At 53.4% G+C, this 18,179-nt stretch overlaps 1 protein-coding gene across 1 annotated transcript in view; it reads left to right on the forward strand.

Annotated features, from left to right (window-relative positions):
• The window catches only part of KLC4 (kinesin light chain 4), a 57,530-nt gene that overhangs the window by 29,055 nt on the left and 10,296 nt on the right, over positions 1–18,179 (forward strand). Inside the window, exons 5-10 of the mRNA XM_069955413.1 lie at positions 126–299; positions 3,725–3,824; positions 3,926–3,978; positions 4,764–4,831; positions 4,955–5,063; positions 5,165–5,296. Of these exons, the coding sequence (XP_069811514.1) occupies positions 126–299; positions 3,725–3,824; positions 3,926–3,978; positions 4,764–4,831; positions 4,955–5,063; positions 5,165–5,296 (636 nt within the window). The remainder of the gene's footprint in view (positions 1–125; positions 300–3,724; positions 3,825–3,925; positions 3,979–4,763; positions 4,832–4,954; positions 5,064–5,164; positions 5,297–18,179) is intronic.

The raw sequence follows: 18,179 nt of genomic DNA on the forward strand, positions 1-18,179 counted from the left end.
CTTATGATTCATATCCCCGACCACCTACCTACCTAATCTCCAGCCAGGCCTCTGCCTTACCCCTCCCCCTTCCTGTCTGACCATTGGCCCAGCCTTGTCATGCCTGTCTTGATCTTTTTGCTCAGGTTCTCGGGAAGGATCATCCGGATGTTGCGAAGCAGCTGAATAACTTGGCGCTGCTGTGTCAGAACCAGGGGAAGTACGATGAGGTGGAATATTACTACTGCCGGGCCCTGGAGATCTACCAAGCCCGCCTGGGGCCCGACGATCCAAATGTGGCCAAAACCAAGAACAATCTGGTATGGAAGACGAATGGGGGGGCAGAAGAAGGATAGGGTTGTGTGGTGGTGGTGGTGGTGGGGGAGGGGGGGGCCGTATACCCCTGTGAGGAGGATAGGGTTGTGTGGTGGTGGGGGGGGGGGGCCGTATACCCCTGTGAGGAGGATAGGGTTGTGTGTGGTGGTGGGGGGGGGGGGCCGTATACCCCGGTGAGGAGGATAGGGTTGTGTGGTGGTGGGGGGGGGGGGCCGTATACCCCTGTGAGGAGGATAGGGTTGTGTGGTGGTGGTGGGGGGAGGGTGTCGTATACCCCTGTGAGGAGGATAGGGTTGTGTGGTGGTGGGGGGGGGGGCGTATACCCCTGTGAGGAGGATAGGGTTGTGTGGTGGGGGGGTCGTATACCCTGTGAGGAGGATAGGGTTGTGTGGTGGTGGTGGGGGGGCCGTATACCCCTGTGAGGAGGATAGGGTTGTGTGGTGGTGGGGGGGGGGGGGCCGTATACCCCTGTGAGGAGGATAGGGTTGTGTGGTGGTGGTGGGGGGGGTCGTATACCCCTGTGAGGAGGATAGGGTTGTGTGGTGGTGGGGGGAGGGGGGCCGTATACCCCTGTGAGGAGGATAGGGTTGTGTGGTGGTGGGGGGGGGGGGGGTCGTATACCCCTGTGAGGAGGATAGGGTTGTGTGGTGGTGGGGGGAGGGGGGTCGTATACCCCTGTGAGGAGGATAGGGTTGTGTGGTGGTGGTGGGGTGGGGGTCGTATACCCCTGTGAGGAGGATAGGGTTGTGTGGTGGTGGTGGGGTGGGGGTCGTATACCCCTGTGAGGAGGATAGGGTTGTGTGGTGGTGGGGGGAGGGGGGTCGTATACCCTGTGAGGAGGATAGGATTGTGTGGTGGGGGGGTCGTATACCCTGTGAGGAGGATAGGGTTGTGTGGTGGGGGGGTCGTATACCCTGTGAGGAGGATAGGGTTGTGTGGTGGGGGGGTCGTATACCCCTGTGAGGAGGATAGGGTTGTGTGGTGGTGGGGGGAGGGGGTCGTATACCCTGTGAGGAGGATAGGGTTGTGTGGTGGTGGGGGGAGGGGGGTCGTATACCCCTGTGAGGAGGATAGGGTTGTGTGGTGGTGGGGGGAGGGGGGTCGTATACCCCTGTGAGGAGGATAGGGTTGTGAGGTGGTGGGGGGGTCGTATACCCCTGTGAGGAGGATAGGGTTGTGTGGTGGTGGTGGGGGCCGTATACCCCTGTGAGGAGGATAGGGTTGTGTGGTGGTGGGGGGGGGGGGGGGTCGTATACCCCTGTGAGGAGGATAGGGTTGTGTGGTGGGGGGGTCGTATACCCCTGTGAGGAGGATAGGGTTGTGTGGTGGTGGGGGGGGGGGGTCGTATACCCCTGTGAGGAGGATAGGGTTGTGTGGTGGTGGGGGGGGGGGGGGGTCGTATACCCCTGTGAGGAGGATAGGGTTGTGTGGTGGTGGTGGGGGCCGTATACCCCTGTGAGGAGGATAGGGTTGTATGGTGGTGGTGGGAGGGGGGTCGTATACCCCTGTGAGGAGGATAGGGTTGTGTGGTGGTGGTGGGGGGGGGGGGTCGTATACCCCTGTGAGGAGGATAGGGTTGTGTGGTGGTGGGGGGGGGGGGCGTATACCCCTGTGAGGAGGATAGGATTGTGTGGTGGTGGTGGGGAAGGGGGCCGTATACCCCTGTGAGGAGGATAGGGTTGTGTGGTGGGGGGGGGGGGGTCGTATACCCTGTGTGGAGGATAGGGTTGTGTGGTGGGGGGGGGGGGGTCGTATACCCTGTGTGGAGGATAGGGTTGTGTGGTGGGGGGGGGGGGGGGGGGGTCGTATACCCCTGTGAGGAGGATAGGGTTGTGTGGTGGTGGTGGGGGGGGGGGGTCGTATACCCCTGTGAGGAGGATAGGGTTGTGTGGTGGTGGGGGGGGGGGGGGCGTATACCCCTGTGAGGAGGATAGGATTGTGTGGTGGTGGTGGGGAAAGGGGGCCGTATACCCCTGTGAGGAGGATAGGGTTGTGTGGTGGGGGGGGGGGGGGGGGTCGTATACCCTGTGTGGAGGATAGGGTTGTGTGGTGGGGGGGGGGGGGTCGTATACCCTGTGTGGAGGATAGGGTTGTGTGGTGGTGGTGGTGGGGGGCCATATACCCCTGTGAGGAGGATAGGGTTGTGTGGTGGGGGGGGCCGTATACCCCTGTGAGGAGGATAGGGTTGTGTGGTGGTGGGGGGAGGGGGTCGTATACCCCTGTGAGGAGGATAGGGTTGTGTGGTGGTGGGGGAGGGGGGTTGGATACCCCTGTGAGGAGGATAGGGTTGTGTGGTGGTGGGGGGAGGGGGTCGTATACCCCTGTGAGGAGGATAGGGTTGTGTGGTGGTGGGGGGAGGGCGTATACCCCTGTGAGGAGGATAGGGTTGTGAGATGCTGGAGGGGGGGGGGGGGTCGTATACCCCTGTGAGGAGGATAGGGTTGTGTGGTGGTGGGGGGGGGGGGGGGCGTATACCCCTGTGAGGAGGGTAGGGTTGTGTGGTGGTGGGGGGGAAAGGGGGCCGTATACCCCTGTGAGGAGGATAGGGTTGTGTGGTGGTGGTGGTGGGGGGCCATATACCCCTGTGAGGAGGATAGGGTTGTGTGGTGGTGGGGGGGGGCCATATACCCCTGTGAGGAGGATAGGGTTGTGTGGTGGTGGTGGTGGTGGGGGGTAGTATACCCTGTGGGGAGGATAGGATTGTGTGGTGGTGGGGGGGAGGGGGGTCTGATACCCCTGTGAGGAGGATAGGGTTGTGTGGTGGTGGGGGGGGCCGTATACCCCTGTGAGGAGGATAGGGTTGTGTGGTGGGGGGGGGGGGCCGTATACCCCTGTGAGGAGGATAGGGTTGTGTGGTGGGGGGGGGGGGCCGTATACCCCTGTGAGGAGGATAGGGTTGTGTGGTGGGGGGGGGGCCGTATACCCCTGTGAGGAGGATAGGGTTGTGTGGTGGGGGGGGGGGCCGTATACCCCTGTGAGGAGGATAGGGTTGTGTGGTGGGGGGGGGGCCGTATACCCCTGTGAGGAGGATAGGGTTGTGTGGTGGTGGGGGGGGGGGGGCCGTATACCCCTGTGAGGAGGATAGAATTGTGAGATGCTGGAGGGGGGGGGGGGGGTCGTATACCCTGTGAGGAGGATAGGGTTGTGTGGTGGTGGGGGGAGGGGGGTTGGATACCCCTGTGAGGAGGGTAGGGTTGTGTGGTGGTGGGGGGGGGGGGGGGGGCGTATACCCCTGTGAGGAGGATAGGATTGTGTGGTGGTGGGGGAGGGGGGTCGTATACCCCTGTGAGGAGGATAGGATTGTGTGGTGGTGGGGGGAGGGGGGTAGGATACCCCTGTGAGGAGGATAGGGTTGGGGGGGGGGGGGCGCGTTATGGAAGGGCTCCGCTCATCAGCTCCTCTCTTCCAGGCCTCGTGTTACCTGAAGCAGGGGAAATACAAGGCGGCGGAGCAGCTGTACAAGGACATCCTGACTCAGGCTCACGTCAAGGAGTTTGGCTCAGTGGATGGTGAGGAACTCCGCACTCACATTCCCATTTCCCACATTCACATTTGTTTACTACTTTACTTCACTGTCTTTTTTTTTTTTTTTTTTTCTTTTGGCCCACAGATGTCCATAAGCCCATCTGGATGCATGCCGAAGAACGGGAGGAGATGAGCAAGGTGCGGGGGGGCGGTGGAGGGGCGCTATACCTGCGGGGGGTGGGTGATGGGGAAGGGGCTCTATACCTGCGGGGGGGGGGGGGGATGGGGGAGGGGCGCTATACCTGCGGGGGGGGATGGGGGAGGGGCGCTATACCTGCGGGGGGGGATGGGGGAGGGGCGCTATACCTGCAAGGGGGGGATGGGGGAGGGGCGCTATACATGCAGGGGGGGGGGGATGCGGGAGGGGCGCTATACCTGCAGGGGGGATGGGGGAGGGGCGCTATACCTGCGGGGGGGGGGGGGAGGGGCGCTATCCCGGGGGTGGGGGATGGGGGAGGGGCGCTATACCTGCATGGGGGAGGGGCGCTATACCTGCTATGGGGCAGGGGCTATGCCTGCTTGGGGGGAGGGGCATGGGGGAGGGGCGCTATACCTGCTTGGGGGAAAGGGTGGGGGCTATACCTGCTTGGGGGAAAGGGTGGGGGCTATACCTGCTTGGGGGAAGGGGCATGGGGGAGGGGCTATACCTGCTTGGGGGAAAGGGCGGGGGCTATACCTGCTTGGGGGAAAGGGCGGGGCCATACCTGCTTGGGGGAAAGGGCGGGGGCTATACATGCTTTGGGGGGGGGGGGGGAGGGCAGGAGCTATACCTGCGGGGGGGGGGGGGGGCTGCAGCTTCTGCTGGGTAAGGGGTTCAGCCCCCGGGACGCGGCAGCAGGTGATGTGTTTACGCTGGGCCGGCATGAGGGGGCGCCGGTGCTCTTCCTGTGTTCTTTGTTATTATGTTATCCCTTTTTCTACAGACTCCGAACAATGATGGGACACCTTACTCTGAGTATGGCGGCTGGTACAAGGCCTGTAGGGTCAACAGGTTAGTTTACTTTTCTTCTCCCCTGTAGATATGGGGTGTGGGCGCTGGTCGGGGGGGGGGGGGGCGGCGGCAGCGGCTCTGGTTGGGGGAGGGAACCTCATTTATGTCTTTTTATACATTCAGTCCCACAGTGAACACCACTCTCCGAAACCTGGGCGCTTTATATCGACGACAGGGCAAACTGGAGGCTGCCGAGACCCTGGAGGAGTGTGCCGTACGGTCACGGAAACAGGTAAGAGCCCCATGTTAAGTGTGGTTATCTGGATGTGCTGTATGCAGACATATACCGCCCCGGGGAACACGGCTTAGCACTCTGCCCCTTCTTTGCTCCAGGGTCTGGATCCAGTCAACCACAAAGTTGCCCAACTTCTTAAAGATGGTGAGAGCCAAGATCAGAGGAAGAAAGGACGGGATAGTGCCCGGAGTAGTGTGAAGTATGAGAGTGGCACAGAGGGCACAGAAGAAGTGAGTATGGGCGGCGTGGAGTGGAGTGGGGTAAGTACACATCTACCATCATGACCTCCAGGAGCGCAGCGATCATGTTGAGGGGAGGTCATCTGTCCCCCATGGCAGCACAGGCACCCCCATCACCTACAACAATGACATGGACTTAAATCCTTAGCAAATATGGAAACTGTTTCATGAAAGTTATTGTAATGGGATCTTAAAGTGTAGCTGTCATGGCGGCCGCTGAAGCAGTCAACACACAGAGACCTTAACACTCAATCCCCATTGGATGAGAATATGGGGTGCTTGCATTACAGTCTTGGCGTGTTCATGGCCATGGATACCCAAACGTTCAGATGTCAAATTGAAATCACTGCTGACCCAGCAGCGGCCGTCATGACAGATAAACAAGTGGTGAAGCCCATAGCGGAAGGTGGAGCAGAAACTCCCATATGTTATAATTATTACAAGTCCCTCCTGGTAGGGGGCAGTAATGGGCTTATTATTGCCATCACATGACCACCCCAGTCATTGACAATTGTAGAGTCCACCATGGCAGCTGGTGGTCACCTCCAATGACTGCATGCATCTATCTCCCCCTCACTCCATAACCTCTCCTGCATGTCACCCGCCCTATGATAACACAGCTGAGTCTAGTCTGCGCTCTGCCTGTCTAGTGTGTGCTTATTATGTTGGTTGTGTGTGCCAGCGTGTGAGGGTTAGACTCCAGGATTGAGTGTTGGATGATGAATGACTTGGCGGATGAGATCCGGGCACAGAAAGGAAACACTGAGCAAAACTGTGCAATACGCACCCCCAATGGGGCTGTGAGTACAGGTTAGCTTTACTGAGGAGATTGCTGAGGGTTCACGTTATCCCCGTATTTGTACAGTCCGTTCCGACATCTTGGGGGCTCGTCCAGGATGTCTACAGATGCGTGATCCTTGGATCTGCTGCTGGCTAAGACTTATTAAGCCCATCACATTTGTTATAATTGTATGGAGGCCTGTACTTCATTCAGGGTATCGCTGCAATCTTTCGTACTAATGATCTAAAGGGCATGAAAACAAATCACATCACCCCCGGTATAAGTGCTGGAACATACATATAAACCGGCATATCACTGTAACCCAGGCAAAAGTACGAGAAAAAACAAGGGAAACCAGGAGGAAAAAGAGAAGACTGAAGAGCCAAGGGTTCAGGCTGTGCCCCGGAGACATGTGCGGGCCTCATTGTCTGCTGAGCGGGACCCTGTCAGAGGACTACACATCACGGACAGATGCTTAGCTGGCTCTTGAACCAATGTGCGCTGGGGTCATGGCTGTAAACCTGAGCAAAGGGCAACATGCAGCTTGTGCCCTGTTTCTGCTCCCAAACTCCAAAAGGAGAAAATATACAGAGTGGGAATTTAGATTGTGAGCCCCAATGGGGACGAGGACTAAGTGATGACGAGCTCTGCCGAATATAGTAAAAAAAACCACTCCTCATAGACAATGCCTAATGGTTGTGGAGCGTGGTCTACCATTGGTCCACCAACTGGATGGAAATCCACCATATTGGCTGGTTGTGTAGGCTGATACTATATAAGCCGGACAGTGGTGGTGTAGGGGGGTGATACTATATAGGCTGGAGAGTGGTGGTGTAGGGTGATACTATATAGGCTAGAGAGTGGTGGTGTAGGGTGATGATACTATATAGGCTGGAGAGTGGTGGTGTAGGGTGATACTATATAGGCTAGAGAGTGGTGGTGTAGGGTGATGATACTATATAGGCTGGAGAGTGGTGGTGTAGGGTGGTGATACTATATAGGCTGGAGAGTGGTGGTGTAGGGTGATGATACTATATAGACTGGACAGTGGTGGGATGGTGATACTATATAGACTGGAGAGTGGTCGTGTAGGGTGATGATACTATATAGACTGGAGAGTGGTGGTGTAGGGTGGTGATACTATATAGACTGGAGAGTGGTGGTGTAGGGTGGTGATACTATATAGACTGGAGAGTGGTCGTGTAGGCTGATATTATTATATAGACTGGACAGTGATGGTGTAGGGGGGTAATTGGTTGTGTAGGCTGATACTATATAGACTGGACAGTGGTGGTGTAGGCTGATACTATAGATTGGGGAGTGGTAGTGTAGGGTGGTGATACTATGTAGACTGGAAAGTGGTGGGGTGGTGGTAATACTATATAGACTGGAGAGTGGTGGTGTAGGGTGGTGATACTATATAGACTGGAGAGTGGTGGTGTAGGCTGATACTATATAGACTGGAGAGTGGTTGTGTAGGCTGATACTATATAGACTGGACATTGGTTGTGTAGGGTGGTGATACTGTATAGACTGGAGAGTGGTGGTGTAGGCTGATACTATATATGTAGGCTGATACTATATAGACTGGAGAGGGGTGGTGTAGTGGGGTGATACTATATAGACTGGAGAGTGGTGGTGTAGGCTGATACTATATAGACTGGAGAGTGGTTGTGTAGGCTGATACTATATAGACTGGACATTGGTTGTGTAGGGTGGTGATACTGTATAGACTGGAGAGTGGTTGTGTAGGGTGGTGATACTATATAGACTGGACATTGGTTGTGTAGGGTGGTGATACTATATAGACTGGAGAGTGGTGGTGTAGGGTGGTGATACTATATAGACTGGAGAGTGGTTGTGTAGGGTGATGATACTATATAGGCTAGAGAGTGGTGGTGTAGGCTGATACTATATAGACTGGAGAGTGGTGGTGTAGGCTGATACTATATAGGCTGGACATTGGTTGTGTAGGGGGGGGTGATACTATATAGACTGGATATTGGTTGTATAGGGTGATGTTGGGGCACAATGGGAATTAAGTATTTGTAAGAGCGGAATTGGTTGTCTATGGTGGTGTCATTAAAGAGTGGGCATGGCTTGTGTAGGGTGGTGATATAGTAACAAGGGAGTTGTTTGTGTAGCCTGATGATGGGTTGTGTAGTGCAGTGGTATTGTAGGATGAGAATTGATAGTATGGGTTTGGTTATTACACTGTAAGAATTAAGATAAGAGTAGTGGCATCATGGAGCATGGGTTGTTTGGTAACCTAACGACAGAAGACCTTGTGTAAGATTGACTCGTCATATACAATAGCTGTGTGGGATGTGGGGACCACATGGAAGACCTAGGCCGTGTAGGGGAGCACAAGAGGAAGGAATGGGTGGAGAAGCTCTGTATAAGAAAGTTTTGTGAAGGCAATGTAGCTGTTTCATTTGGGAGACTTAATGGGGAGCCTTGCCTCTCGTGGTTGAATGTCCACCTGATGTATGTCTTACTGGTGATGTGAAGATATGGTCTGTAACCTGTTATTGATGCTTTAGGTATGGAGAAACCTAACTTCTCTTCTGACCCTCCTTATGTTCTGTGCCCTCGCTCCCTGCACACCCCTCCGACCCCCCCCCCCCCCAGACTTGGTGGTAACCCTTCCTTGCCCCCCACTAACTTGTCACGTCTCCTCTCTCTGACCGTCTCACGCCATGTTAACCCCTTCTCTTGCTGCGTCTCCCCGTTACATGTGTATTAAATATCCTGTGTGTAGCCTTGATGTTTCTCCAGACCATTATCTGCCATTGTTGAGGACCAAAATGTCCCTGTGTTGAGAGACCAGATCTTCCCCTTGAATGTTCCTGTCTAACTCCTGGCATCTTGATGGTGGATTGTGCTTCCAGCCTCTCCATGTGTTTGGGGTCTTCTATCTCTGTCCCATTGGCCCTCTCTTCCATACTAAGTAGCCGATTTTCTGAAGCCATGACCCTGAGCCATATTCTTGGGAACGGCTGGCCCTCCTTACATCTCAGGACCTTTGTCTCAGTCTGCGTTGTATGTCGGTAATCTCCCCCATATTCTGCCCCTTTTCTCCTTCCTGCTCGGGTGGGTCTTGTCCAGCACAGTTACTGTGAGATCTTTTTCTTATTTCTGTACTTTTTTAGGCTTAATTATTTGAACATATCCACCCTTGTCCCTTCCCCAAGCAGACGGGCGGCAGTCACGTGCTGAGAGGACAGATCCGGCTCTGTCCTCACGATCCACAGCGAGTTACATTCCCACCTGAGAAATGTTCCTAACATTGTGATGTCAAAACTCCGAGGCTTCCACCACCACAATGGCCGCCATCATCCACCTATAATCCACATGGACCAATCCATTCCTGACCCCAGTGGTCAATCTGTGCTGTCTCCCTCCGGATCCCCATACTCACAGCTCCCCGACATGGTGCAGTCTGTAATACCGGGGTACGACTAGTCTCCCTTTCCCAGGATCCCCACCATCACACACGGCGACTGAAACGAACCATCCGCCTCTCCCTACTCATGGGTATATCTTGGGGGTATATACCGGGGGGGGGGGGGGGGGGGGCTCTGCTCAGATCATAGTATGCAGCACAGTCCCTCTAACCGAGTGTCTAGTCTGAGAAACTTGCTGGTGCTGATCCGCATGGTTCCAGGTAATCTCTGTATTGTTAATCGACTGACTACAAAGGGAAATATCCAAAAAACAGCGGACATAAGGGAAACAAAGTGGTCACCGGAGAGTGGGACATCCACCAGGCTGATGCCTTAAAGCAGTATCCCCATCCTATGTCTCCCCAACTGCTGGCCTGGCTAGTTGGCTAGCTGTGGTCCGCTGGCCTGGTTCGCTGGCCTGGCTGTGGTTCGCTGGCCTGGTTGGCTGGCTGGCTGTGGTCTGCTGGCCTGGCTGTGGTCTGCTGGCCTGGCTGGCTGGCTGTGGTCCGCTGGCGTGGCTAGCTGGCTGGCTGTGGTCCGCTGGCGTGGCTAGCTGGCTGGCTGTGGTCCGCTGGCCTGGCTGGCTGTGGTCCGCTGGCCTGACTGGCTGTGGTCCGCTGGCCTGGCTGGCTGTGGTCCGCTGGCCTGGCTGGCTGTGGTCCGCTGGCCTGGCTAGCTGGCTGGCCGTGGTCCGCTGGCCTGGCTAGCTGTGGTCCGCTGGCCTGGCTAGCTGGCTGGCCGTGGTCCGCTGGCCTGGCTGGCTGGCTGTGGTCCGCTGGCCTGGCTGGCTGGCTGGCCGTGGTCCGCTGGCCTGGCTGGCTGTGGTTGGCTGGCTGGCTGGCTGTGGTCCGCTGGCCTGGCTGGCTGGCTGTGGTCCGCTGGCCTGGCTGGCTGGCTGTGGTCCGCTGGCCTGGCTGGCTGGCTGTGGTCCGCTGGCCTGGCTGGCTGGCTGTGGTCCGCTGGCCTGGCTGGCTGGCTGGCTGTGGTCCGCTGGCCTGGCTGGCTGGCTGGCTGTGGTCCGCTGGCCTGGCTGGCTGGCTGGCTGTGGTCCGCTGGCCTGGCTGGCTGGCTGGCTGTGGTCCGCTGGCCTGGCTGGCTGGCTGGCTGTGGTCCGCTGGCCTGGCTGGCTGGCTGTGGTCCGCTGGCCTGGCTGGCTGGCTGGCTGGCTGTGGTCCGCTGGCCTGGCTGGCTGGCTGGCTGTGGTCCGCTGGCCTGGCTGGCTGGCTGGCTGTGGTCCGCTGGCCTGGCTGGCTGTGGTCCGCTGGCCTGGCTGGCTGGCTGGCTGTGGTCCGCTGGCCTGGCTGGCTGTCTTCCTCTGGTCCGCTGGCCTGGCTGGCTGTCTTCCTCTGGTCCGCTGGCCTGGCTGGCTGTCTTCCTCTGGTCCGCTGGCCTGGCTAGCTGGCTGGCTGTGGTCCGCTGGCCTGGCTGGCTGGCTGTGGTCCGCTGGCCTGGCTGTCTTCCTTCCTCTGGTCCGCTGGCCTGGCTGGCTGTCTTCCTTCCTCTGGTCCGCTGGCCTGGCTGTCTTCCTTCCTCTGGTCCGCTGGCCTGGCTGTCTTCCTTCCTCTGGTCCGCTGGCCTGGCTGGCTGTCTTCCTTCCTCTGGTCCGCTGGCCTGGCTGTCTTCCTTCCTCTGGTCCGCTGGCCTGGCTAGCTGGCTGGCTGTGGTCCGCTGGCCTGGCTGGCTGGCTGTGGTCCGCTGGCCTGGCTGTCTTCCTTCCTCTGGTCCGCTGGCCTGGCTGGCTGTCTTCCTTCCTCTGGTCCGCTGGCCTGGCTGGCTGGCTTCCTCTGGTCCGCTGGCCTGGCTGGCTGTCTTCCTCTGGTCCGCTGGCCTGGCTGGCTGTCTTCCTCTGTCATTGGATTTTCTGTGGCCTCTAAGCTTTTGTGCCTTTCAGTCATCCAGGTCTCTGTCCCTCTGGAGCATCGCTCATAGTGTAACGCCATTGCCTCTTGCTGTTTGTATGTTGCTCACCTACCTGTTTATATCCAAGTTGCTGTCATGGCTACTAGAGGTGGTGACATCTCTCTATCCTGTCCCTTATGTGTCTCGACTGGTTACTGATGTCTCCTCTCAGTTTAGTCTGTCTATTGATTGTGTCCTGCTCCTTATGTTTCTCCATCTTTTTCTCCTCTTGCACTCCTGCCTGGCGCTCTCCCACACCCCCTGTACTATTCATTGATGATCCTTCTTCAGGTCTCTAGCGGTAGAATATTTATATAAAAGCATAATAATTTATTAGCGGTTTGTTACTATTCTGAATGTATTTGCATCAATAAAGTGAGATGGCTTCTTATACAGAGTGTGGCTGGATGTATGAGGAGGTACACGAGACCTCCGCCGAGCCCCCCTGATGTATGAGGAGGTACACGAGACCTCCGCCGAGCCCCCCTGATGTATGAGGAGGTACACGAGACCTCCGCCGAGCCCCCCTGATGTATGAGGAGGTACACGAGACCTCCGCCGCGCCCCCCTGATGTATGTGGAGGTACACGAGACCTCCGCCGAGCCCCCCCCAATGGGTCAGAGGCTGGATGTATGAGGAGGTACACGAGACCTCCGCCGAGCCCCCCTGATGTATGAGGAGGTACACGAGACCTCCGCCGAGCCCCCCTGATGTATGAGGAGGTACACGAGACCTCCGCCGAGCCCCCCTGATGTATGAGGAGGTACACGAGACCTCCGCCGAGCCCCCCCCCCCCCCCCCCAATGGGTCAGAAGCTGGATGTATGAGGAGGTACACGAGACCTCCGCCGAGCCCCCCTGATGTATGAGGAGGTACACGAGACCTGCGCCGAGCCCCCCCGATGGGTCAGAACCTACACTCCATACAGGAGGGATGGTTTCTATATTCAGGCCGGGTTCACACCGCGTGAGACATGGCCGGGGTCACAGAACGGTCGGTGTCAGGTCATCCTGGATGAACCTCATTTTTGGTAAATGGGGATGCGGGCCCGTGTGTGCCCACATCCAATTCACTGTAGCCTACAATGGAGCGTACCACCGGAGCCGCACATTTCATTTTGTGAACTTACAGTTCTGTGCGGCCGTTAGTCAATGAATGACATGTCCGTTTTTCCTGCAGTCGCTAAGGATCCCGGGCCGGAGTGTACACTATAGGGGAGATTTATTAAACATGATGTTAAAGTGACTCTGTACCCACAATCTGCCCCCCCCCCCCCCCCCCCCCCCCCACTTGTACCTTCGGATAGCTGCTTTTAATCCAAGATCTGTCCTGGGGTCCGTTCCGCAGGTGATGCAGTTATTGTCCTAAAAAATGTAAACTTGCAGCCCCGTGCCCTAACTTTGCACCACCCCTCCGTCCCTCCTCCCCACCCTCTTCATCATTAGGAATGCCACTGGAACATTTACTCCTGTTTGAACATTACATAGGTGTCTTAATGATCCAGCCCATGACTTCTGGTTCTGGGGCGTATGGGATGGCAGCAGTGTGAGTGAGCTCCTCCACCCTCAGCTCATAATATCGCTCCCCGCTCTGACTCCTGACATTACCGGCCCTGCCGGACCACATCTCTGACTTCTCTAAGTGCCGAGAAGTCGGAGGCAGCACTTCATTAAGCGGGGAAGCAGTTATACACCTCCCCATAAGCCCTCCTTCATTTACCTCACAGCTCTGTCACAGGGACACCTAAGATGGCGCCCACACCAGGTGCTGCTGCTGAGGCACACACAGAGGAAACACCTCACACACCCCAGGGCCGGACCTCTGTCACACCATAATACCAGGACTAAATATGTCTTACAAGGCACTGGCAATCCAAGTGTCCAAGATGATATTAGATGACATAAAATCCTCTCTTGAGGCCACTATAGTTTCCTCCCCAGCAACCATACAGGGAGATATAGCAAGGCACACCACACAGATTACTGACCTTCAGGAGAGAGTCAGCCTGCTAGAAGATGAAATACATTCTACAAACATAACTACAACAGAATATGAATGTCACAGCTTCATTACAAACAAGACTGATGATCTAGAGAACCGCTCTAGGCGCAACAATTTACGTATTATAGGTTTACCTGAATCCATTCCAGCCGTGCAATTACATGCTATATGTTCTCTAGAAATTCCCCAAGCCTTGGGTATCCCCGGTCACATTACTGTGGAAAGAGCGCACCGTGTGGGACCCCCACCAGCCAAACGAAAGCAAGATGCAAATCAAAAGGAACAGAAACCCAGACAAGTGATTGTCAAGTATCTGAATTATAATGATAAAAACAACATTTTACAAAGCTTTAAAAAATCTACAGTTGATGTTGCAATTCGTGGCCACAAAATCCTCATGTTTAATGACTACTCCGCAGCAGTGGTTCAAACACGTAAAGCTTTCGCACACATCTGCTCAACATGGTGAAAAATCAAATACGATTTGCTCTTCTTTATCCTGCCATACTGAAAGTCTTCAAATCGGATGGTTCAGCCTCTCTTTACAGTTCTCCTGAGGAAGCCATTTCTTCCCTTAAAAGATGTAAAGGGTCTCACTCCACCTATCCAAGACCAGCACAAGAGACGACGTTTGGATGGTCCTACGGACACGGTAGAGAAAATGGAACGATTATGAACGCCATCTCTATTCTGTTGGACGCTATGCTGCTCATTAACACTGAGTATTTTTTCTCTATTAAGTCCTATATATGTTGACTAAATACTATATTAGGGACACCTTGTTACTACATTATTACTTTCTTTAGTCTAGGTAGTAATGCATTTGGTGGTGTGTGTGTAAGTATGTATTTATGTATATGTGTGTGTGTGCATGTATATGTATAATTCCAACTTGTATGGTTTTAGGTTTAAGTACAACTTCTTTAACCCCTTAAGGACGGGGCCCATTTTCGCTTTTGCGTTTTCGGTTTTTCCCTCCTTGTGTATATACGGCCATACATACATAGCACTTGCATTTTTCCACCTAGAGACCCACATCAGCCCTTATCCTTATTTTTTGCGTCACTAATTGTACTTTGCAATGACGGCTGAATTTTACCATAAAGTACACTGCGAAACCAGAAAAAAAATCAAAGTGTGGTGAAATTGAAAAAAAAAACGCATTTCTTTTATTTGGGGGGACTGTGTTTTTACGCCATTCGCCCTGGGGTAAAACTGACTTGTTATATATGTTCCTCAAGTTGTTACGATTAAAACGATATATAACATGTATAACTTATATTGTATCGGATGGCCTGAAAAAAATTCAAACCATTGTTAACAAATATACGTTCCTTAAAATCGCTCCATTCCCCGGCTTATAGCGCTTTTACCCTTTGGTCTATGGGGCTGTGTCAGGTGTCATTTTTTGCGCCATGATGTGATCTTTCTATCGGTACCTTGATTGCACATATACGACTTTTTGATCGCTTTTTATTACATTTTTTTCTGGATTTCATGCGACCAAAAATGCGCAATTTTGCACTTTGGGATTTTTTTTACGCTGACGCCGTTTACCGTACGAGATCAGGAATGTGATTAATAGTTCGGGCGATTATGCACGCGGCGATAGCAAACATGTTTATTTATTTGTTTACTTTTATTTAAAACCTGGGAAAAGGGGGGGATTCAGACTTTTATTAGGGGAGGGGGCTTTTTACTATAAACAACTCCTCCTTTTTTTTTTTTTTTTTTTTTTTTTTTTTTACACTTATACTAGAAGCCCCCCTGGGGTTAGGGTTATTCCCCCTGGGGGACTTCTAGTATGTATACTTTGATCTCTCATTGAGATCTCTGCAGCATAGATATGCTGCAGAGATCAATGAGATAGCAGGAAGTAAACGAGTGCCGAGCCGGGGACGGCGCCATCTTGGACGAGTCCCCGGCCGACATCAGTAACTGAGATCTCCCCCACTAGAAACCAGGGAACGGTTGCCTCCAGTAATTGGAGGCAGATGTCAACTTTGACAGCTGCCTCCGATTAGCTAATTAGCAGGCACGGCGATCAGACCGTGCCCGCTAATAGCGGCGGTCCCGGGCTACACGCGGCACCCGGGACTGCAGCGCTTCAAAGCGGGGTCGCCGCGTGGCCCCGCATTGAAGTGCTAATGAGGACATATGACGTACCGGTACGTCATATGTCCTTAAGAGGTTAAAGCGTAAATATCTATAGTACAAGCGATTTTAAGAAACTCTGTAATAGGTTTTATGTACTAAAAGAGTTTCCTTCTGTAGTGAAAAAGCAATCTCCCAGCCTCCCCCCTCACATCAGATGAAGCAGGATTTCTGTCTCCATTATGTGGCTATGGAGAGGGGAGGGGCTGTTAGGAGTGAGTGAGCACGGAGCAGTCCTGCACAGCACAACACCCTGCAATCTTCTCTCAGTAAGTTCATAGATAAGCACTGACCTTTCTGACCCCTGAATCCTGCGGTTTAGGTGCCCAGAGAGTCTACAAACAGCTGACCTTCATGTCACCTCTTCCTGCTCCCTCATCTCCCTCAGCCCCTCCCCCCTTCATAGGCTTACAATGGAGAGAGAAGAACCCGTCTTCACTGGCTTCTCTGTAATGAAGACGTGTTTGCCTGATAATGCACAGATAAGAAGTCGGGGGGGAGGCTGGGAGATTGCTTCTTGAGTACAGAAGGAGGCTTTTTTGGCTGATGAAACCTATTACAGAGTTTCTTAAAATCGCTTATACTACTGATTTCTGCAATAAAAAAACACATGACAGTTACGCTTTAAGTACTAATCATTATATACTGGCTCTCCATTTTATTTATTTGCTTCCCTGTGACAACTCACACATTTCTCAGGAGGGTAGGGATGTGTATGTCTTTAATTTTAATATAGACTCATTTAGTGGAGCGGAGGTTGATGTGACCTCTCCACCAGTTATTTCTTTCTCTTTATTTCTTCTCCATAATGCGGAGTTTGCGAATGCTCCGAACATTGGACAATACGAAAAAAGTGAAGTCCACATCTCACGTTATTCGCTTAGTTTATATTGTTATCTGTTTTATTCTTAGGTATATGACCTTTAGTTTGTCTGAATATGCTACATGCTATCCTCTCTTTCTGCCTGACAGGGTTACCCACTATGTTATTGTGCTTCCAGGGTCTCTTCTTAACACCTCCTCTTCTATTAATATTTGGAATGTTAAGGGACTACGTTCCCCATCTAAGAGGACTTCTAGACTGAAACACCTTAAGAGACTTAGGGCCGATATAGTATTATTGCAAGAAACACATTTAACTGAATCGGATTATTTCAGACTTAAACGTTTTTGGGTGGGTGCAGTTTATGGTTCACCAGCTATTAACCGTAAAGGCGGGGTAGTTATTCTTACACATAAAAATGTAGCCTGTACGGTATTATCTCAATATGAAGATGATGAAGGCAGGATATGTCATCTTCTTATTGACACTCCAGCGGGCAAATATAGCATATATAACGTCTATGCTCCCAACACTCAGAGACCTGATTTTTTTAAAAAATTGGAAAACCTCATTCTGCAAGATGACAATAATCTTAAAATAGTTGGTGGAGACCTAAATACTGTTCTAATACAACTGAAGATAGAAAAAGAACTAAGACCCCTACTGTATATACTTCATCAGATAATATTTTATCCAACTTCCTTAATTCTACCTCCCTATCTGATTCTTGGCGTCATCTACACCCAGATGGTAGAGAACACTCTTACTCTCACTCCCAAACGGCCTGGTCAAGAATAGACCACTGTTTAGTGTCACCGGACTCTCTTGGCAGAGTAGAAGACTCTGAAATTCATGATATAGTCATTTCGGATCACTCCCCTGTTAGTTTACAATTAAGAGACATTTTTCAGAAGGGATCCGATATTATTTGGAGATTTCCTTCTCATTTAGCTAATGATGAATCATTTATCAAACTATTAAAAAATTGGTGTTCAGACTTTTATTCTAACAATGCTGAACATACACAATCCCCAATACTTTTCTGGGAGACTGCAAAAGCCGTTCTAAGGGGCCAAATCATTTCTTATGTGGCTGCCCAGAAACGTGAAGCACGTAAAAACTATCTTCAACTTTCCCAAGTTCTGCGCTCTACATTAGGGATGCACGATGCACCGAAATATCGATACTACTATCGATATTTCGGGCAAAAAAACGATTCGGTACCAGGATTTCCTGGTATCGATACTTTATATTAAGCTGCCTAATAACGCAGCTTAACATAAAGTATAGAGCAGAGAACACAGCCGGCGGCTAGCAGAGCGCCGGCCATGTTCTGAGTGCTGCCCCCTGGCGTCACTTCCTCCTCCTCCGCCCGCCCCTTCCTCCGCTCACTGCAGGGAGAAGTTATAGCCGCACACAGCGATCGCTAGTGACGGCTATATAACTGTGCAGAAGCCGCTGTCACACTGACCCATCCTGAGCCTCTCCAGAAGCAGTGGGGGTCGGCTACTGTGTGTAACAGCCCCCCGCTGCTAATGACCCGCAGCCTCCCGTCACCCCGCAGCCTCCCGTCACCCCGCAGCCTCCCGTCACCCCTCAGCCTCCCGTCACCCCTCAGCCTCCCGTCACCCCGCAGCCTCCCGTCACCCCTCAGCCTCCCGTCACCCCGCAGCCTCCCGTCACCCCGCAGTCTCCTGTCCCTCCTGGAATGCAGCTTGTGTGAAGAGCTGTGTCTAGGGCTGAAGACTCTGATGCCGGCTCGCTCTCTG

The sequence above is a fragment of the Dendropsophus ebraccatus genome, chromosome 15 (genome assembly GCF_027789765.1).
Source record: "Dendropsophus ebraccatus isolate aDenEbr1 chromosome 15, aDenEbr1.pat, whole genome shotgun sequence".
Lineage (NCBI taxonomy): Eukaryota > Metazoa > Chordata > Amphibia > Anura > Hylidae > Dendropsophus > Dendropsophus ebraccatus.